Consider the following 23,116-nt stretch of genomic DNA (forward strand, 5'->3'; position numbering starts at 1 on the left):
AAAACGTGTACCCTCAGCCCGGGGAAACCCATCCTTGTCATGGGAACATACTTTATTCAAACGGAAAAGCACCCCCCCTTTGGTTGGCCATCTCAAAGTAAAGAGGAGGGTGTACCAGGCATTGCATGACCCATTGTGCGAAAACGGGAGTGGAATAAGTGGGGTGCCCCCTCTCTTCTGGTGCCCAGGCAACATTCCACACACCCAGCAGTTAGAGGTATTGGTCATATTATGCGTGTGGTGAAGAATCTGAATGAAGCTGTTATTTAAGTACGTTTGGCGATGGCGTTCTTCATGGAATGGCAATGTAACATGGAAATGTTCAGATGGTGCCGGGGTAGTCGGCAGCAAATGTTCTCGTACAGGCACCACAAGTTCGACTACCCAGGCTATAACAGCTATCACCACAATAGTTAGAACAAAGAGAAAGGCACCCAATATTTTCTTGTCACGGGATGCCGTTGATGCCATAGTTCAAGAAAGTTTGTACAGAATCTCAAGTAGCACGAATTGTTCACAAACTGTTCACAAATTGTCCCAGATACACGTGCGTGTATACCTAAAAAAAGGAAAAATGCGGTGCTGAACTCCGAGGTAGCCGTTGTTTTTTTCTCCGGGCCAAGACGGGTGTCGCTACTCTGGCAGAACTGATCCCCCCCCCCTTGGAATTCCCGGTTTCCGTTTCACAAACCTGGAGCGGTAACCAACCAGTCATAAAAAAAAAGGAACAAAAATCTTCTTATCGCGGGCGTAGATTGTAGCGCTCTCTTCCGGTAGCAGATTGGTCCGGGAAGGCTCCCTCCACTTCGGCCGACGTCACAGCTGGGCTCTTTTCTTTCTCCAAGATCTCCTTATAGTCAGTCAGCACAGCAGGAGTCACCAGGTCCGGAGAGACACGGCGACAATGGGTCGAATGCACCCACCGCTTCCTGTTCGTTACTCGTACTGCGGTGCGGGTCGCCAAGAGGACCTGCTCGGGGCCTTTCCACCTGGGCTCCAAACTGCTTGCTCTCTCAAACGAGCGGATCATCACGTGGTCCCCAGGACGAAGATCGTGGCCTTCTCCAGTGGAGTTATCAGGGAGCGCTTCTCGAACCTGTTGATGAATAGAGAGCAAATCATTTGTTAATCGTGCCAAATAATCATTCATCATAACACAAGGCACATCATGTATTAATCGCGGCTTGGGCACCCCCCAGATATTCATAGGGCGGCCAAACACCACCTCGTAGGGCGTAAGGCCAGTTCGTGAGTGGGGTACTGATCTAAGAGAGAGCAGCGCTAGCGGCAAAGCGTCTGGCCACTTCAAAGATGTAGACGCCACAATTTTGGCCAGCTTAAGCTTCAACGTGGCATTGTACCGCTCGACCAAACCTGCTGACTGAGGTTGGAATACAGCGTGGAACTTTTGCTGAATCCCTAACCCCTTCAGTACATATTCCACAATCTTTCCAACAAAATGGGGCCCATTATCGCTCCACAAAAATTTACAAACTCCAAAGCGAGGAAAGAATTCCTTAAGCAACACCTTAGCTGTTGTCAAAGCCGTATTGTCTTTCGTGGGGTAGGCCTCAACCCATTTGCTAAAAGCACACACCACCACTAGGACATACTTCAGGTTATTGCAGCGCTCGAGTTGGATGTAATCCATTTGAAGCACTTCAAACGGTGCAGAAGGTGGAACGAACCCTCCTTTCGGAGTATAGGTCCCCTTCCCAGGATTGTGTTGCAAACATACCAGGCAGGTCTGCACTACTCTCTTTGCAGTATTCGCAATCTCAGGATGTTCTCAAACTCGTGTTAAAAGCCGAGTTATTGCAAGAGCCCCGACATGTGTCATCTGGACCATCGCCTGTAAGTAAGCCGCAGGCAATTTCCACTTCTCCATGTCTTTACTTCTCCAACAACCCTCGTCATCTAGTACCCCATCTGCTGCCCAAGCCGCAAGCTCAGATTCTGTAGCTGATTTTTGAATATCCCGTATCTCTGCTCTAGCATCACTCCATCTCTCAGCCTGTGATTGTACCACGTACATAGGGGAGCTAGTTCGGGACATAGCCGTCTGCCTTGCTATGCTGTCTGCAAAGGCATTTCCTTGACCCACTTTATCCGTGATCTTTTTATGGGCACTGCACTTCACTATCGCTACTTTCTTGGGGCAAAGCAACGCGTTTAGGAGATCACGCACTAACTCTCCGTGCATAATGTGCTCTCCGTGTGATGTCAGAAACCCACGTTCCCTCCAGAGAAGTCCGAAGTCATGGGCCACTCCAAAGGCATACCGGCTGTCTGTGTATATGTTCACACATAGGCCAGCACTCAATTCGCAGGCTCTTGTTAAAGCTATCAGCTCTGCTGCCTGAGCCGATTTTTGTGGTATTCTAGCTGTTTCAACCACCGTCTTAAGAGTCGTGATCGCATATGCTGCGGAAGTCGTACCATCTGGTAGCCTCAAACACGATCCATCAACCCACAGTTCCCCATCCACATCAGGAAGTGGCACATCCTGTAAGTCAACACGACCCTTTGTCTGTTCCTCAGTCAGGAAAACACAGTCATGATGTTTTTCTTCCTGACCCTCCTCGGCCGGATAGGGCAATAAAGTCGCGGGGTTCAAAGTAGCGCATCTTTTCAATGTTATGTGTGGCGCTAAAAGTGTCAGCTCATATCCTGTAAGTCGTGCGCTCGTGAGGTATTGGGTCTTTGTTTGGTTTAACAGGGCATCTACTGCGTGAGGAACTAACACCAACAGTTTGTGTGATAACACTATGCCCTCACTCTGTCGTATGGCTACTGCTGTTGCCGCTACCGCTCGAAAACACCCAGGCAACCCTCGTGCTACAGGATCCAAAATGGCAGAGAAGTATGCACATGGTCTCTGCTTATCCCCGTGTAACTGCACTAACACTGACAACGCGCACCTATCATTCTCGTGCACGTACAATGTGAAAAGTTTCGTGTAATCTGGTGTTCCTAGCACAGGTGCAGAACAAAGGGCCTGTCTCAACTGCTCAAAGGCTTTCTGACATTCGTCTGTCCACTCAAGAGGCATCGGTGTAGTTTTGGACAATAATGCTAGCAAAGGTTTTATGATATGTGAAAAACCCATGATCCATTGTCTACAAAAAGATGTCAACCCTATGAAGGCACGCACATCTCTCTGCGTGCGGGGGACTGGTGTGTCTAAAATTGCCTGAATTCGATCAGATGTTAATGCCCGCCCCTCCTTAGACAACAGATGACCGAGGTAGGTCACCTGGGGTCTACAGTATTGAAGCTTTTTCTTGGAAACCTTGTGATTGTTTTGTGCCAAAAAGGAAAGCAACGCAAGCGTACTCTGTTCACATTGTGCATAGGAGTCGGCGGCGAGCAGAAGGTCATCCACGTACTGGATGAGTGCCACACCAGACTGCAATTTAAAGGAATCTAGTTGACGTTTCAAAGCCTGGCTGTAGATGCTAGGGCTCTCAGTATAGCCTTGGGGAACACGACAAAATCTATACGATTTATTATTGAGCGTAAAACCAAACAGATATCTGCTATCTGGGTGAACAGGGATAGAAAAGAACGCATTCTTTAGATCAATAACGCTAAAAGTGGTGGCTGTCGGTGGAACCAAAGTAAGCAAAGTCGTGATATCAGACACCACTGGGTATTGGGGAATGACAATTTTATTTATTTCACGCAAATCAATAATAAATCGATAGATCTTGCCATCTGAGTCTCTTTTAAGAATCGGTAGAATAGGGCTGTTACAAACATTATAAGGGACCTCCTCCACCACCCCTGCAGAAATCAAATCCTGAACAATATGCGTCAGTGCAATTTCACCTTCCTTCGAGATCTTATACTGTGGCACTCGTGGTAGAGGGGCCCCCTCCTTAACAGTAATGTGTATTGGTGGAACGCGCATCTCTCCCACATCCGTATCTGATGTCGCCCACAACGTGTGCGGCAGAGAGGCCAAAGCGGGAATATCTAAAATGACACAAAATCTGTCAGGGTCAGGGCAATCATCAGGGTCAGGGTAGTTGTCATTCAGAATAACCCGCACTCCCTCTGGAGCGCAGCGTATTGTTGCTCGAAAATATTTAAGCAAGTCAATGCCCAAGATATTATCTGGGGTATGGGGCGATAACAAAAATTGGCCAAAACTAAAGTATTTGTCAATGCATAGTGCAAGGGGCTTGGACAATGGGCTGGGGGAGGGTGTGCCATCAAACCCTACACACGTAATCATTTCGCCAGACAGGGGAGCCCTCGGAACCAAGTTTTTCGACAGAGCGCTACGAGTAGCTCCTGTGTCGACTAGAAACTGATCAGTAGAACCCAAAATACCCGCTGTTACATATGGACCTTGCTGATCTACTGGCACTTCAACTGATTCCTTACCCCATCCTACGCAATCCTATGCATGCACATAATCCTGATGTTCCACATTCTCTCCTTCCAAAATCTGATATTGATTCCGTCTATCAAACGTATTTCGTTCGTCCTGGCCACGGCCCCTCTCCTCAACCTGTCTACGATCTCCTCCGCCACCTCTTGTTCCCGTATAACCTCCTCTTGACCTTCCACTGCCTCGACCACGCTGACTACGCTGTTCACGAAGTACCGGACAATCTTCGGCCCAATGCCCAAACTCCTTACAATAAGCACACTGATCCTCCGCAATGTCCGTACGACCATACGATGCGTTACCTCCACCTCGTCTACCTCTCTCATTCCCTCTACCCTGTGTTCCCCGAACCTGCGCCAACATCACCTTCGTTTTCAATTCCTTCGTCTTTTTCTCTACACTTTCTTTAGCCTCCACTTCCTGCCGCTCATAATACTGAGCCATAGTTAACAAGGACGCAGGAGTCGCCGTGGCCCAGGAACTCTCACTCGACTTCAATCGCTTTGCAATCTCTGGTAGGAGATTAGCCACATACTTATCTACAAACAAATGCCGACCCGTATCGTCAGTTAAAGATTGACCACTGTAATCATGAAATGCCTCCTCGAAGCGTGTAAAGAAATCTGAGACCGTTTCATCAAGTTTCTGCTTGCACGACGTTAACATGGTCCAATCAATCTTTTTGGAGGGAACAAGCGTTTTTAATTTATGCAAGATAGCTGCCGGGAGATCTAGAATTAGCTGACAAGGCTTACATGCTGGTTCTCTATCTAAATCTGCAGCATTTATCTCTTTCCATGTCCCCCCCAAAATCGTTTCGTCATTAGTCTTACGAATTTGCCTCCACATATCAGGTGGTAAAATCAGCCCAAAAAACAAATCTATATCTACAAGAGTCATCACACAAGACGATATAGCCCCCTCCACCCCTTCATAAAATGCCGCCGGATTCTTCCGAAGGTCAGGTAAAGAATTTTTCAAGGCCATCACATCTGCTCTATTCCACGGCGTATATACCCAATTATACACAAAATACCCTTTCGCATCCTTCAACAACTTATCATCATCCGTACCTTCCCCTTTTGGTGGAACATACAAAGGCGCGGCTTCACGCATAGGCATAACATGCAACGCAGAATTCTTATCTGAACCACGAAGAGAACACTCCTTAGCCTCCCCGCTATTTCCCGGCTCGGACTCCTTTTGCCTCCGTTTTCGTTCCTGTCGCAACTGGGTTGTCTCATCCCGCAGCTTGATCAATTGCTTGAACAGGTCGTCAACATCTGTAAGATCAAAATCACCTTTAGCTAAATTCTCACGATACACCGACAACACTTTAGGCTCAAGCGTATCAGAAAGTTCACGATATGCGTTTACAACTTCATCCGCCAAACTAGACAGAAAATACATTAATTCAAGATCCGACCACCCTTTCTTCTCTGTTAACAACTGCTCCTGAGTAACACAATGCTTATTCACTTTACGAGCCCAACTACGTAAATGAGCGGACCTATCCGCAGTAAACCTGAGAGCAGATACACCCTTTTGGTTCGACTTATCCTGTCCATCATCCTCGGAATCCGCAGCCGGAGCCGTCGGCAGAACGTACGGAGGCGGTGACCGATCTAACAAAGAAAAATCATCAATTTCATTATTAAGGACAGGATAGAGTGGTCGGCGAATAGGAAATTGACCAGTCGTTTGCAATTGACGCTCCCGTTCCTCCCTTTCTTTCTTCTCCTGAGCCTCCTTTTCCTCAAGCTGTAAAGCCTTATCCCGAGCAGCCTTCTTCTGCTCTTTGTCCGCCAAGGCAACCTCACGCTTCATTCGTTCACGCGCCGCTTTCTCCCACATTCGCACACAATCAAACATGTTTTGTCTAGACCTGCGCTGAAACATACATTGCTCCACAAATTGGATTTTACTCAAATCGTATGACCCGTGTAGGGGCCATTGCAATTCGGAATCGGCCTTAGTGTACTTATGCCACAATTTACTGTACATAATAGGGGGGAGGCCAAACTTAATATACATTTCCCTATTTGGAGTCCCCTCTGGGGGAGCCGGCTGTGATTCCGCTAACCTAATTGAGGTACCGTCTCCAAAACAACACATTCCTCGAAGTGTGCTAAAAACAGGCATGTTCGAAAAGTATCACGAAAGCGTGACACCAGAAAAAATGGCACTTACAGTTCTCCACACGATTGTGCCGCTCAAGGGGAAAAAACAAAGTTAGAGAAACATCTCTACATGCCTGCCTATGTGAAGTGCACTACACATATAAGTTCAAAGGTCACAAATTCACAATGTTAGCTAACTCAAATCAAAGTTCATAGAATTCGGCAAGCGTCCTCACCGATCACAAAGCACAGATTTTCAGTAAGCGTCCAAAGACTACCTTACCAAACACAATTCGTAGGACTTCAGTAAGCGTCCGAAGACTACCTTACCGAACACAAAGCTTACCAAATACTCAACTGTCCAGGTTCCAACTGCCAAGGTCTTGTAAGCCAAATCAGCCAAACGGCACTCTCTCAGTGATGCGGACACTTCGAAAACTCAGTCGGAGACCGGCGCCACCTGGAAGGTCAGATCGGAAGGAAAGGAAAAAACACTGTGGCAGCCAAGACTCGGGTCACTTGTGGCAGCGCGCGGCCATGGCGGATTTCCAAGCCTTCGTCACGACCTCTCCTTCGGGCATCCGAGTCGCCGATGAGTCCCTTCGTGGTCGCCAATTGAAGTATTTCGGGGTTCCCAAGGCCTACACGCTCCAGAGATTACCCACTTACACAAGAACTGTTGGCACGGAAACTGTAAAATGCAAAGAACAAGTTTATTAAAACCCCATGGGGTGGTGGTACACTCAAACAGCACCCTTCGGTAATGCAAGAGGTATCACACCGAACACCGGTGTGACCCCGTTTATATACAAGTTTGGGGCAATAAAAGATAGGCGGCACAAGTTAAGACACAGTTTTAGAGACATATATGGTCATGTTTTGGAATACTGCCAGCTCATTGGAGAGTTTCAAACCCACTGGTCAGTTAGCGGCACATTCCTGAAGGTTTACGGGTCAGTGAGAACTGCGCATGTGTGGCTTGACCAGTACTAAAAATAGCCTGTTGCTGGGCAGATGAGAGTGGTCAGTGGAACGGACAAAGGACTAAAGGGCACGTCGGCCACGAGGCCGCTCATGGTCTAAGATGGCCGCTGCAACATTCAAAATGGCGTTTATCGTATATAGCCAAGTTAAGGAGGACAACGTGTAGGTTCAGCTAATCGCTAATCCGAACGGGCCAATTACGACATCCCCAGCATCGAAAATGTCCGTAGGCGCCGGCGCAGATTGCTGGGCCTCCAGGCGCGCAGCTCGACGGAGCTTGAGTGTCTTCTTGGACCGGAATCTTGAACAGGCCATATATTTGGCCTCATCGTGGTCCGGCGACAGGCAGTTGTTGCACACCGGGTGGACGTCGATGTGTGGGTACTTCGAGTTACACACCGAACATCTTTTGAATGGACTTCGGTCCATGATGGATGGTTGATGAGTCTGGAGCGTCGACAAGGCCCTCCGCCCCGAAAGCACGCGGAAGTATAGAGCTCGGCTCGGAGCCGAGGAAAAGTGTTAAGCCGAACGCAAGACAATACCGGCGTAAGACTAAAGACCTTTTGGTCTCAAGGAAAGTTTTTTGTTTTTCTTTATCGATTCCGACAAGAGGGAACCAAAGACATCCGAACCCAATGGCGGAAAAAAACAATCTGGGGATGGAGTCGATGCCCATGCGCACTGTAGTCCAGGGGAGGAGCCACCTATCTTGTGATACTTCGAAGACTCTTCCAGGACAACAATGTGCAATCATCCGGACCCAACACTAGGCGGCGATCTATGCACAGATATGTATTCAGCAGCCCACATGCCTCGAACATACCATTTTCCAGGGCAGTGTACCACCCCCCTATGTTGCAAATGTGTGTATTCCCTCAATTTGATTGGTCAAAAGATGAGGAGAGGTCATCACACCATACTAGTTATGAGGTCACCTGCTTCAATATTGAAATTAGCATTCCCGCCCATAATTTTATTTTCCCATGCACTTTTATTCCACCCAACAGTGAATGTATCAATTTCAATAACATTGTATTAAAGTTTGTACTGTCCAGCTGCCTCTTGTGGGGTTGAGAGTTCATGCTCCCAGGCGCATCTTCTAGCGAGTCCGGACTTGGCCGGTTTTCAATTTCAATGATTCAGGGATTTGAGCTTCTCTGCACAGGCGCAGTTCCTCCAAAGATGGAATTCAGAAGTACATGTCAGGCCCAAAGTACGATACATGCAAAGTAGAAGAGAAACAGTTTTAGAACAAGAAATAAATGAATGCACTGTATACCACTTATCTCTACTCTATTCCCATTATTTTATTTTAACTATGGCATTAGTCATTAAGCAGAACGAACAACTTAGTAAAAGCAATAGCGCAAGTGTTCACACGTTAACACACAGATTAGCCATCTTAGTTCTAGTGCGCAGAAGCAAAGTTTTCCCTCCAAGCAGAAAGTACGTCATGTCACGTGAGTGTGACAGATGCATGCGCAGAAAAGTTCCCGCGTTGCGGTGGCCATTTTGGGTTCATCGAGTTACGGTTAGTAAAAGCACATATGCAAGCTTCCCCAGCTTACTATAAATGTCATTTTTTGCATTGTTAATAAGACTAAACATGTTGGTTAACACATTACTTATTATTTTGAGAGGGTTGAGTCCAAGGAAGGCGCTTTATATGAGAAACCTTGCTCCATCAAAATGGAACATCTAATCTTTTGTGCGTCTGTCTTTACTGAGCATCTCAACTATAAATGATTTACTGAGGTTGCATCGAACAGTTCATAGTAACAGTCTAATTACAAAGTGAATGCTTAAGAGAGAACAGTGATATCACAAAGCATTAGTTACAATACAGAAAGTGATCATTATGTACAACATAAAAGCAATCAGTGCACCACTATATATCAATTCCATGAAATACAAGATCTGTATCCAATGTCGTGTTCTTCAAATTCTCCTTTCATTTCGACTCACAAATGATTGTACTGTGACATGCAAAATGGACTTCTTCAGGGCATTCGCGGAGCCCAGTAATGCAATGGGTCGCTGTATCTAGGACAAGATCAAGTCAAGGTGCCTACAAGGGATTTTACTTAAAAAAGTGTGTTTAATAGTTATTTGTAAAGGAATTATTTGATGGTTAAGTCTAATAAGATCACAAACCAGAGTTTCACCAATGTAAACATTCAACGAATGGATAGAGAAACAGCACAAACACAGGAATATCTTTTTGTAAATATACTAATGTATAAATCAAGTTTAAGAAGGGTACGTACAATCAAAAATGTATTCAGCAATAAATCATGAAGGAGGTATAGTACAACTTGTCCTACAATTCATGAATAAAAACATCTATTCCAAAAAGTGACATCTCTCCTGATACAAATAATAGTCACTTAAATACATTGACTATTTTGGAAGTAGATGGTAAAGTCGACGTTTTGGTCTTTGGTGGCGTCAAACCATCTTCAGGACGATGGACATTACATATAGCAAGGACCCCTATATAAACATAATGCATACAATTATATTTATGTAAATTAAGCTGAACTGTGATCATTAGATATAACAGTTAGTCAAGATAACCCGTGTGTAAACAAAGAGAAAACAATCACAAAGTGGTATCCCAATTAAACCAATATTCTGAACAATATCACAATCTATATTCAATTTATGTGGAGAGTAACAACAAACATGGTGTCTCCCACCAAACCAGCATCAAAGGTATATTCTTTGGTAATATTCCTATGCTTACTTTTCCTAGAGATCCAGTGTACTAAAAAATGGACCTTGCACAGTTGATTCAGTTTCCGTAGGAATTAGTTTCACTCCGCAGCTTCAGTAACGGAGCTATCACTATAGAATTAAAATCTGGAGATATAGTTGGACTAAGTGGTACATTTTTAGTGTAGATTACGACTGCTCACAGATTGTATACCAAACATACCTGGTCTGATAATAAAGATCAGTCCAGCACGATGGCAACAATGTGTGCCTTTTCACACCCTTTCGTATGATTTAAGAAAGGTACGGTAAGGTAAGAAGGTAGGCCAAACCTGTGCAGTCGCCTTGTCCCCTCCTCGGACTTGCCCAGCCTTTACTGTTTTTTACAAGCCATGGATCAGATAATTAGCCCATTTTTTTTTTTACTTCGGTTTGTTTTTGAATTGCATGTGCAGGGTATTTGGTCCTCCATGCCGCATTATTGTAGGAACCCAGGTAACGGAAACCTCTGTTAAGTGGTTTGAGGCCCTTCGTTCATCGAAGAAGAGCATATTTTTCAGGGAACTGTGACCTATTACCATACTTCACGGTTCACTGTGCAATACAAGTTTTACAACATTGCATTTTGCAAATGTGATGTGCAATGTATTACATTTGTATGTGGGGTGCAAGGGGCATTATTTCAGTATTATAGATCACTGGCCCAACATACACTGCTAAGAAATGTGTCCAGCAGCATACTTACTCCTCCTGTTTAGACAGTGCCTATGTTTTTGCATTTTATCTGGGGTTTCAGGGCACACTATATTTATTCTATGCCACAAGGCCTTTGCTGCTCCAGTCCCTGACTTTCCTTTTACAACTCATTGCATTGCATGTGTGAAGCTCTAATAGCTTTGAATGAACAACACTAAAACTACTAGTCCGAGAATACATCGATGTGGCAAATAAAAGCAGAGGTCAGGAAACAAACGTTTCTCTGACACGAAGCCACAAAGTAGCCCTGATTATTGTGAAGCTGTTGAGAGGTTTCTTGACCGCCCTCTCCTTCGGCCTGGTTTCCATCCTTCCTGCTGCATGATGGAGGCAGGGAGGATATGACAATGCCTTAGATTTATGTTTTAAAAACCAACACCCAAATAAAAGGCATTGTCATTTACAATACCAATCGCTGAAACTTGTATAAATGATTTTTGTTCAGTCTGATCTATGAAAGACTACAGTGGACAGGCGCCTGAAACTGCGTCAGTTAATAGACCAGCTGAAGGCAGTAGGGGGCGAAGGTGTTTATACAGGAACCAGCGCAACTCAAGGGTATTAAGAATGGTTGATCACAATTTTTGTAGTCTGAACTGGAGGTCTCCCAGGCCTCGAGTCAGTGGGGATAAGAACCATTGTACTTTGTGTATTGGTCAAAACGTGGTTCTTTGTTTCATGAACAACTTTTAGGGGAGTATATGCTGGACACTAGGCTATGAGTTCCTTGTGTAGCAGAAGCAGGGGACTGTTTATTATATTCAACTGTGTGGGTGGATGTGGGGGCGAGGGCGGTTCTTGGTTGTGCCCCCAGAGGGATGTCAATCCAGCTAACAGCAAAGGAGGTGGATGATTCCTTTTCCAGACACAGGGTGGGGGGGGGGGGGTGAGGGGTCCTGGGGGTCTAGAAGGGTCATGGGAGGGGTGGAAGTTTTCTTTGCTATCTGTATCATATTGGGGTAGTGGGGTTGGGGTGGTCTCGAGAGTCAGAACAATTAGAATTGGGATCTTGAATACAATATAAGATTTTCTCTCAAATGTTAGCAACACTTCTTGCCCCACTAATGCACAACAGCATGGTTTTGTTCCCGGCAGAGATACTGCCAAAAGAAAGGCTGCAATACGAGATCAGTCACTGATCTCGGTTTGCCTTAATTTACAGCAATTTAAACAATTTGGATGCTTTACCATACACCTGATTGTAGTGCTACATGGGCATCATCTGGAACCTCTGAGAACTCATACTGCCCCAAATGCCACCTTTATTTAGCCCATATAGTTTGTATGTTTGTTGAATGTTCCAAGCTCAAAAATTTTGGGGTAGTCTATTTCAATTGTGATCAGCACATCTGGGGTTCGAATTCCATCTGAGCAGTATGGAAATCTTGTTGGGTCATAAGCCAAGGCAGATGTCAGCCTTAGCTCACTGACTTCGATTATAATTGTCAGTGCTTGCTTATGTATTTCTAGGGTATGGATCGACCCTTTACCACTGAAAGTAATGGAATGCTGTGTAATGCTACTCCAAACTTATGAATGTGAAGTAGCAGTTGCTAAGGCAAAGGGTCCTCAATCAAAAAGGTGGAAAGGACCTCGTCTGGCCAGCACTAAACTTTCTTGATCATTTCCCTTTCTTTCTATGTATTATTTTTCTGGTCCTTTTTTTTCTTTTTTTCTCCCCTTCTTTGTGTATCTGTATGGTGATACCGTAGAAAAGTCTAGATATAAGGACAATGTAAAGTATCGTTTGTTCTGACTCTAGGCAAAATTAAATAAAACATATTTTTTTAAAAAAGGGAACAAGTGTTCTGCTTTTTTCTAATTCTTCTAAGCGACCTGTGTTCTTGATGTGCATAGATCCCTAAACCACTACAACTGCTTTCCCTGTTAATATCACTTGTCTTCATTGGATACAAAAGAATGCTCCCACTCAAAGTATTTACAGTACTTGGAATTCATAATTTTGTATTCTCCAGTATTCCATCTTTCATAGATTCACATGCTTGTATCTTCCCCGTCGTCATGGTGGGAGTCTCACGGTAACAGAATGACCAAAGCAGTATCATAGAGAAGAAAACTGCATAGAAAAGCCCATATGGACTTTACTATTTGGTAACCAGACCTTCTCATTGTTTGGTCCAAAAGTCAGCCAATCAGCATTGCTGCCCTGCCCTCACACTCCCCAGCAGAATCTTCCTGCCTCAGATTTCCTTGGTGTGAGAAAGGAGTCTCCCTGAGCTCTGCTCAGTTTGCTGTTCCTGTGTGAACTATTGACCTTTTATTTTCAACTGTCTTATCATCTGGATTAAGGTATTGTGAGTACCTATTTCTTTCATTATGGCTGAAAGCTCTAAAAAGAGGCTTTTCAGGCATTGCAGATCCTGTGGAAAGGCCAGGCTTTTCTCTGAAGACCCTCACAAGGACTGCTTATATTGTCTTCACCCAAAGCATGTGGCCAAGGATTGTAAATATTGTAGAACCTTCTCTGATAAAACTCTGAGGGACAGAGAGGCTTGTTTGCTGTTGTGGCTTCATAAGAAGAAGGCCGCATCAGATTCAGATTCTGGTGAGGAGTCTACTAACTTAACACCTAAAAAGAGAAAGGCCTCACATTCTGAGGAAAAGGTGGAGCCTAAGAAGGTTTAAATCAAAGAGGAAGGAGGTGTCATCTCTCCCTCATACTCCCCTCAAGAAGCCGTCAGGTCAGAAAGGAGAAGCGTCTGCTCCGTCGACCAGCTCCCTGGTTTCTACTGTATAATCTGTGGCAAAGACTTCAGCTCCATCGACGACTTCACCGTCGACGAAGACTGTTTCGACGACGGCAGGCGCGTCGACGACAGGAACTAAGGCAGTGTCGACTACGTCGACGAGTTTGATCATCCCGCCGACGAGGAAACCGTCGACGACTACGTCGACGACAGGATCAGTGACGAAGTCGTCGACGACCCCGTTGACGATGGCTTTTGGTGACGACGGCTCGGTCGACGATGGCTATGTCGACGACGACTCCGTCGAGGAAGAGTGTAATTTCAACGGCAAAGGCATTTAAATCACCACAGTCGAAGACTTTGATCTCCATTCACTCATTTTAGTCGTCGAGGGGTTCGGCCACCATAAGCAAATCTGCAGAATTCACGTTGTGGACGCAGATTTCGCCTCTACCCCCATCTTCTTTGCTGGAGCAGGATTCATAAGGGGAGGAGCCGTCCGGAGTGGCCTATAGCCCTTCACAACTTAGGATAAAAAGCCAGGACACAGATGAAGAGGAAATGTTTTCCTTTAAGGAGAGGGCTCATTCTCAATCTTCAAGGTATGAATCTTTCCAGGAGACTTGTGAATATGGTGAGGAAGATGAGCAACAAGAAGAATCGCGAGAGGAGTCGCAAGAAGTCTCCATACCTGTATCTCTGGTTTCTGACCCGAGGTTCATGATTAACTACTATTATCGTCGTTTTCCAGAGGCGAATACGCCTCCGTCATCTACGCCGGCGCCTACAACACAGCCTCCGAGGATCCAAACTATTCCTCACATGCAGTCTGTGAGATCACCACCAGTGGTAACAATCAGGGACGATCTGACGGAAACCGATGATGATGAGCAACCTGATGACGCTAGGAAATCTTCTCGCTCAATTCCGATTATTCCTCACATTTGGGATGAGGGCTCAAAAATGTTGAAGACACCGGCTTCCATCGCGGTTTTGGTTCCTAGAATGGAAAAAAAATATAGAGCACCAGAGTCTTCCCTGGCCTGTCTGGTTCCTAGAATCGAAAAGAAATATAGAGCACCAGAGTCTTCTCCGGCCTGTCTGATAGGACACCCAAGACCGGAGTCGGTGGTGACACAAGCGGCAAAAAGGAATTCAAAGAATCCGGTTTCTACTTCGATGGTTCCACCAGACAAAGAAGGACGGAGGATGGATGGAGCCGGGAAGAGGTTTGCGGTCATGGCAGCCTCTACTATTAAAGCAACCAATGCTATGGCCGTATCAACAGGCAAATGTGGTCGGATTTGGCACCCATTCTGGCTGCACTACTGGAGGATAAGAAAGAGGAGGCAGCTGCTATCCTCCGCGATGGGGCAAAGTCTGTCTCGGAATCCATTGACGTTGCCATGGATGTTTCCTCTATGGCCTTCAGGCAGATGGCAGGAGCAGTTTCACTTCAGAGACAGGGTTGGCTGAAGGCAACATCCTTTCGTCCGGAGGTGCAGGTGAAGATTGTTGACATGGCATTCGACGGCAAAAATCTTTTTGGCAAACATGTAGACGAGGCGCTGCAGGGTATCAAGTCAGATACAGATACGGCTAGGGCGCTGGGATCCCTTCAGCAAGGAAGGTTCCAGTCTTTTCGTAAAAGAGGTGCAAGGGGTCAATTTTATCCGAGATCTTCATATCCATCCAACAGATATCAGCCCTATAACCAGCAAGGATATAGGCAATACAATACAGGCAATCAATATAGGCCTTCCAACACCTCTTTGTAGCAGCAATATAGGGGCAAGTCCACCAATAGAGGAAAGAATCAACAATCTAACAGACGACATTGATCTCATGCCGGCACTCCCCACACAGCAGATCCCGGAAAACGACCACTATCTGTCTCTCTTCTTTGACAATTGGATGTTCATAACATCGGACAAATGGTTTTTGGACGTAATAAGCAGAGCCCATACCCTAGAGTTTGTGTAAATGCCACCAGATCATCCCCCGGTGCTCAGACACCATCAACATCGTCAGGAGCTGCAAAAGGAAGTCCATTCACTCTTGCAGAAGGGGCTATAGAGGAAGTACCTCAACAACACAGAGGGAAAGGCTTCTATTCGCATTTCTTCCTCCTCAAGAAGAAACAAACTACGAAGTGGAGACAGGTATTGGATTTGAGGGATCTGAATCAATACATAAAGAAAATTCTCTTCCGAATGCTCTCGTTACAAGAGATCCTCCTAATGTTAAAGAGGAAAGACTTCATGGCTTTGTTGGATCTCATGGATGCATACTTCCATATCCCAATTCATCGGAAGCACAGAAAATATTTAAGATTTGCTGTGGAGAGTCGCCATTTTCAATTCAAGGTGTTGCCATTTGGCCTCAAATCGGCCCGAGGGTGTTTACCAAGTGCATGGACCCGGTGGCGGCACACTTAAAGTTAAGAGGGCATTGCATTTACCCATATCTAGACGATTAGCTGGTGACAGGTCCATCATTCACAAGAGCCAGGAGGTCCCTTCAGCGCTGCATCCGCCTGTTCCATAGGTTAGGCCTAAGAACCAACTTCGAAAAGTCTTCACTGATTCCAGCTCATGGCATTCAATTCCTAGGGGCATGGATATGCACCAAGGATACGAAAACATACCCGTCCGAAGAAAGGATGAGGAAAATAATGGGCCTCGCAACATCCCTTCAGACAAAAAGTTTAACTTCTGTGCGGATGTACAAATCCTTGTTGGGGGATGATGTCCTTTTGCATCCCACTGGTTCCAAACTGCCGTCTTCGAATGATACCCTTGCAGGAAAATCTAGACGAGCAGTGGGTTCAGTCCAAAGGATCCTTCGAAGATCGGATTACCATCACTCACCGTATGAAGGTGGCCATGTCATGGTGGAAGGTTCAGAAGAACTTGAATCAGGGTCTGAATTTTGTACCTCAGAATCACAAATATGTGATGACGACGGACGCTTCGTTGCAAGGATGGGGCGCGCACCTTCAGGAGCTGGAGATCCAGGGCTACTGGTCAGAGTGCGAAGCACAGCTTCACATAAATATGTTGGAGCTCAAAGCGGTGTTTCTGGGACTACAAGCTTTCCTGCCCAGAATCCAGAGCTCTTCGGTGCTCAGTCAGACAGACAGCACCACAACTATGTTTTATCTTCTAAAGCAAGGAGGAACAAGATCCAAACAACTTTCTGCGCTGGAGCAAAGTATTTGGAAATGTCTGATAAACCACGACATTTCTATTCAGGAAATACCTATATCCCCCTGCGTCAGCAACGTTCGGAAAATTCTTTGTAGCACGCCGGCGTAGACGACGTCATAGGAGCACGGCATCGCGCGCGACTCCGTCTGACGTCACCGACTCCTTATTAGGCCTACGTCGGCGTGATGACATCAGTTCAGCTCTTTATTCCGTGCCTTCGAGGCACCGGGACGGACCAATGACAAAAGATATATACATATACACTGTACACAGTACATAAAATCCTAAAAACTGCACACACGCAGTGTGTAGCTAAGGTTTGTAAACCAAATATAAATTTCAATCATAAACATGCATATGAATACATAAATACAAGTACAGCAGAGTGGACAACGGGTAGGCGGGTGGGTCAGTGAGGAATCCACAGGCAGATACTGTATCTACCAGATAAAGCATTACCGAAGGTAAGTAACTTGTTCTTCTGATAGATACATCTGCCTTGTGGATTCCTCACCTTGTGAATAGAGTCCCACAGCAGTCCCCACTTACGGAGGAGGGTGTCCACTCCGCTATACCAGAAAATCTTGGAGGACAGATCGCACAAAGTGGCCGTCCCTCCTCACCTCGGTATCTAAGCAGTAGTGCTTCGTGAAAGTGTGGACGGAGACCCAAGTCGCGGCTCTGCAAATGTCCTCAACAGGAACACCTCTAGACAAAGCAGATGTTGCAGACTTTGCTCTAGTTGAATGAGCTCTGGTACCCTCAGGAGGGTCCTTACCCGCCAGAGAGTAGCAAATCTTGATGCCCAGGATTATCCATCTGGAAAGTGTGCGCTTGTGCACTGCTCTGCCCTTTTTGCAACCAGCAAAACCCACGAAGAGCTGATCATCCATAAGATAGTCTTTAGTCCTATCGAGATAGAAACTGACTGCTGATAGATACATCTGCCTTGTGGACTCCTCACCATGTGAAAATCCCCCTGAGTCAGCAACGTTCCCTTTTGACATCTGAAAGTTTTTTTCTCAAATATAAACATGCGGGGGTTGACACACCCCATTGGAAAGTGTTTACAGTACTTGGAATTCTTAATTTTGTATTTCCATAAAATGATTACTCTGGGCTTGGATTTTTATTGTTGGTTGATTGAGTGTGTAATAACCTTTTGTGATAAATATGAAATGTTAGACTTTCTATTGAAAACAGATTGTTTGTTTGTTGATTCTATATTTCATTTATATATGTGATCTAAGGAGGCTCTATAATCGCATTGAGTACTTTTTGGCATGTATTAAAAAATTGAGGCTTTTAATGATAAGATAATTCAATGATCTAGTGGTGTTGTCAGTAGTCTCCTTTTCTGTCAAAATTGAACATTAGTACAACTGATCACATTTAAGATGAATTGAGTTCTTGCATGCACTGTGAGCAGTTTTAACATGTATTCCCATCCAGTTTTTTTTCTGTGTGGTTGTGACATTTACTTGTTTTAATTTTAGGGAGTCAATCATCGCCTGAGAGGGAGCATGTTGGCAATTAAAACAAGAGCACCGCAGCTAGGAGGTAATCATATTTTTCTATCCCTATTATGCAGTGTACTTTGATTTTAGGTATCCGTGTGTAGCTGGCATGCCAAAGGTCCCAACTATATAAATACATATTTGTGATGGTTTAAAGTATGACTGTGGAGGTTTTGGGTTCCTTACCTACTAGTAGTATGCCCAGAACCTCGTGCTGCAGTTTATTTCTCCTTATGAACAGCGAGGCAGTACAAATTCCAGATGTGCTGGAATAACATTCAGTATAAATAGAGCATCAAACTTGAACTACACCATGCAGTCACTTTTGATAAATTCATGCTTAGGGGGCTCGGACATAATGTTGAGGACATAACATGTTGACCCAACACCTCACTGATACCGCACCTTCATTTCCCATGTCCCTGCTCACCAGTAATTATCTCACACTCTCCATTACATTTTTTCAGCCTTGCCTCTCTTGTCCCGTTTTCTTTCTCTACCTCTCTTACACTTTTGCTCCCACATTTTACTCACTGTGTGCATTTGCCCCCACCCTCAGAGCAGGGATTCCTACAATAACCACTTCCTTGTCCCCTCTTACTTTCAGCTTCTCTAAGGCATATAACGGAGTGGAACATCAGTAGTCTGTACTGAGGAAAAACACCTGACAGTTTTTTCTCAAATATAAACATGCGGGGGTTGACACACCCCACTGGAAAGAGCCCACACGTTTTGCTGACTTAGGAGGCAAAGTAGAAATGGTTAATCCCACTTTGATATACGTGGGGAATAGAAAATCCACAAGATAACATTTCTTATCCATGATAGGGATTGCAACCGAGTGCCAGGCTTGCTCACGCCTCATCTACCTCCACCCACGTTTCAGCATATCACTGGTAGAGCTCTAGGGAGCAGTGGCCTCTGGTTTTTTTCCGGAAAGCTGAAAACTCCCCAAGATTTGTAAGGTAAACACTAAATGAATGTCAAACTATGATGGAAGGCAGCTTATGTCCTATGATGGAATAAACTAAATTCAACTTTGACCGTTGGTCAAAACTGCAACTTCCTCTGTGGGGCATAGTTCAAATGTTTGTAGCCCCTTGCTTTAGCAGTGTTTTTGGAATGCTTCCTATTCTGTTTCCATATATCCTCCTTAGGAGAGTGTTAAAACATTGTAACCTTTCTAAAGCATCGGAAATTCATGCTGCAGCTCCCTCAAGGTGCATATGAAGGTTTCCTCCGAAATCCCCCAATCAAATTATCCATACTGCTTGAGACAATAGGCCTCTCTAATTGAAAACTGAAAATATGTATATTTATACATACGACCACTCCTATCTTGAATAATACTGCTTGCTGATCAGATGGCGTTAGTTTCACTGGTATTCTTGGCTAAATGGGCATTCAGTACCTAGAAGACCTACTACTTTGATCATATGAAGTAATTTCACCCCCTGCAGGTAGAATCCTGCCCTGAAGTATCACAAGGTGCTGCTCTTGCACACAATTGACCGATTGTAAGAGGCGTGTAATGGGGCGAACCCCTTATGCCTTCAAGGTCTCTCAGATTCTTGGTTAGCTGAATACCTGTCGCTGCAGAAGGGATGAGTTGTCCTCTCCCTATCTAGTCCTGATTTCTGAAATCTGTATTGGACTAAGAAAGAAATCGCCAGTTAACTGTGGCAGAATTGCTTATCTTTAAAAAATGATTAAACATGTTTCTGTTCTTTCCTACCCACGCATTACAAGGGATTAAGAGGAGCCAAGTTGGATTTTGTTTTCTACCCATTTTATGGCTGTTATCTGAACGTTGTCAGACCTACACCCTGGGGGCCAAGAACACGGCACCTTTCACTAAAAAAACAAACATTTGCCACCAATATTCCAGAGAGATGCTTTTGAAACTAGCAAAAGCACAACCAGAAATCCTAGAACATCTAGCGGATGTAAAAACTGACCTAGCATATATCACAGAAACTTGGTTGGATGATAACAACTCTCTTGCAATTGCTACCGCCCTACTGGGAGGCTATAAGCTATTAAAACAGGGCAGGAAGTGAAGAAAGGAAGGGGGTATTGCTGTCTTATTTAAAGATTGCTTTAGCTGTGTTCCTGATTCAATGACCCAACTGGGTGAACATGAGATCTTGGCTTTCTCAGTGACCAAGGTGAGCAAAAACTTCTCGGAGGGGCAGTGATTTATAACCCTCCTTGATACAAGTTAAAATTTAGCTCTAACCTGTTGTCCCAATTGTTCCCTGCTTGCCTAAAACATAAACACTTTCTAGCTATTGGTGACTTCAATGTTCACCTCGAAAACTCTATGGACCCAATGGTGAAACACTTAGAAAGTGACATGCAGATACTGCAATTAAAACAATGGATTAAGGGACAAATCCATACGGCTGGGCATACATTGGACCTTCTAACTTGGATGAATGTTGCGCTTAACAAATACAAATTGTTACCATTCTGTTCTTGGTGGCACTGTAAGCATGTAAACTGATTTGACGTCCTCTGGCCCTCAATCCATATTGACTTATAGGGGCAGATTGAGTTGGGTGGAGCTATACCTCCATTAGGTCCAGCCCCTGCCAAAATAAGAGTACATTTGGTGCAAAGAAGCACCTGGTTTCTCGTCCTGTATTACCACAAAGTAAATTGTCCTGCTCTGGGTGTGCATTCTGACACAGTATGTGAAAAATTGGCCTAGGCATGTTAGTCTCCATTGTAGAGCAAAAGAACTGAGAATAGCATAGTGGAGGGGAGCAAAACTGGCCAGATTAAAAAACACAATCTTAAATTGCTTAAAAAATAAATGAAAAAGGCGCCTGCCCTCCCTAACACTAGGCAATAGCCCATCACTGCACATAAATGTGGTATACTTGTAAAGCGCACAGCTACCCACACCGGGGTGTCCCGGCGCTGTATACCGCTGGGGAACCCGTCCTGGCTTTCCCTGTGAGATGGTCCCTCCTGGGTACCCCCAAGGTGAGACCAGGCATCCCTGGCGTTGAAGGGGCTGTTGTGAAGATTAAGCAAGCTATTGCCCAGAGTTGCAGAGTGGAGCCCAAGTTTAGAGTAGGCGCCGAGTCGAGAATTATCGAGTCCGCGGACATTGACCCAAGGCCCTGCCGCGTTGGGAATTGAACCCTGGTCCCCCCGCGATCTCAGCTTCCGGGTCTGCCGCCTCTAACCACTGAACACCCCACCATTTCTTCTATATGGAGCAAAATAGGAGGTGATTTAAAGACCTACACCTCAAGTGCCAATTCCTCTTTTCACCTCTCCCTATTTTGCCACACAGCCTCTTCATGCCTTCCAGCCCCCTGTTTACCTGAAATGCCCTCTATACAACAGGGATCATTGGTCTCAAGTTGAAAAAGAAACTGAATGAAGGCAATTGACGCTACCAGAAGGGATGCTTCTCTATGACTATCAATCACCTCTTATAAGACTGATAAAGTGTGTTGCTTTCCAGACTGGTACCCTCCTAATCCTTCCTCCTTCTTTAATGCTTATAAAGAAAGTTCATATACAGGCTGGAGTACTTGCTGGCTCCCTCTGTGTGTATTTTCTGTATGCAGCTGTGGATGCATCAATGGTTTCTTTTGCTTCATATGTGCTTTTATAGATGTTTCTACTCAGTACAGGGAAAGTAAAAACTGTGAAATGTAAACCCATCCTTCTGCATCTTTTGATAATCATAGATAATTGTAAATGTTAGAATAATTCCAAACTGTATGTGGATACCAAACAGACAGGGTGAGGAGTCCAGCATGTGGTATACAGAGCAGCACACTCCAAATCAAACACAAAGGTCTTTGACTATTAAATAAAAAAAGACAAAAAATAAAAATGCCCCAAAAAAGTAAGGAAAAATGAAGCCTGATGGGCATTAATATCTCATTATACCTAGCACTGGCAGTTGCCAAAGAGTCAGTTCTTCAAACTGAATGCGATCTCTAAACACACTGGCTGGTATTTCCCTACTTTTCAGAGGAATTTCTCTCCGGGTTTCTGATATTATACTCAATTTGACATCCTTAACATCTAAGAATCCTTGTGAGATTAATTTTGTTTGTAGCTTTTCATCCTGTTTTTTCCTGTCATAATGTTATCACTCTTTGTGAAGTGTCCCTCTTGTGGGAGAAAAGAAAGCGACGAAATACCGTCACCACATCTGTTTGCGATCTGCCTTCCAGGTATGTAAGAGTGAATTTGTTCTAAAATGTAAACAAAGGACCTTACAGGATAGAGAATGCATCAGTCTGTAAAGGAATTTGGGGGACCCTATGACAAAGGTTAAGCAAAGGAGCAACAAAGTCCCCCACGGCACAATCTGGTACCACTGTAACTGCACCTTGTATTCGTGGCAGTACTAGTAGGTGGTTCACATTTATAAAAAACTTCGAGTCAGGTGGCAGAAGCCCAAACACTACACAGGGGTTACTATACATTACATTTTTAGTTCACTCGTGTGAAGGGAGTCCTCCTGAGGTCTTCTTCAGATAAGTGTTCTACTTACACATTGTCATCAAGTCTTCTCATAGAAACATATTTCTGTCTTCATATATCCATGATTTTTGATGGTGGAAAATGGTGTCTGATTCCTCACAAAAAGCGTCTTTTGAGGCCTGGTGGATTCTACCTGTGGTAATCTGAGGATTAATTTAGAAGACCTCCACAAGGAGTGTATCTATTT

The 23,116-nt window shown here is 44.8% G+C and overlaps 1 protein-coding gene across 1 annotated transcript in view; it reads left to right on the forward strand.

Moving 5' to 3' along the window:
- Positions 1-23,116, forward strand: part of TIMM17A (translocase of inner mitochondrial membrane 17A) — a 96,420-nt gene that overhangs the window by 20,162 nt on the left and 53,142 nt on the right. Inside the window, exon 3 of the mRNA XM_086923113.1 lies at positions 18,391-18,454. Within this exon, the coding sequence (XP_086779239.1) occupies positions 18,391-18,454 (64 nt within the window). The remainder of the gene's footprint in view (positions 1-18,390; positions 18,455-23,116) is intronic.

Source organism: Lissotriton vulgaris, chromosome 5, assembly GCF_964263255.1.
Source record: "Lissotriton vulgaris chromosome 5, aLisVul1.2, whole genome shotgun sequence".
NCBI classification, from domain to species: Eukaryota; Metazoa; Chordata; class Amphibia; order Caudata; family Salamandridae; genus Lissotriton; species Lissotriton vulgaris.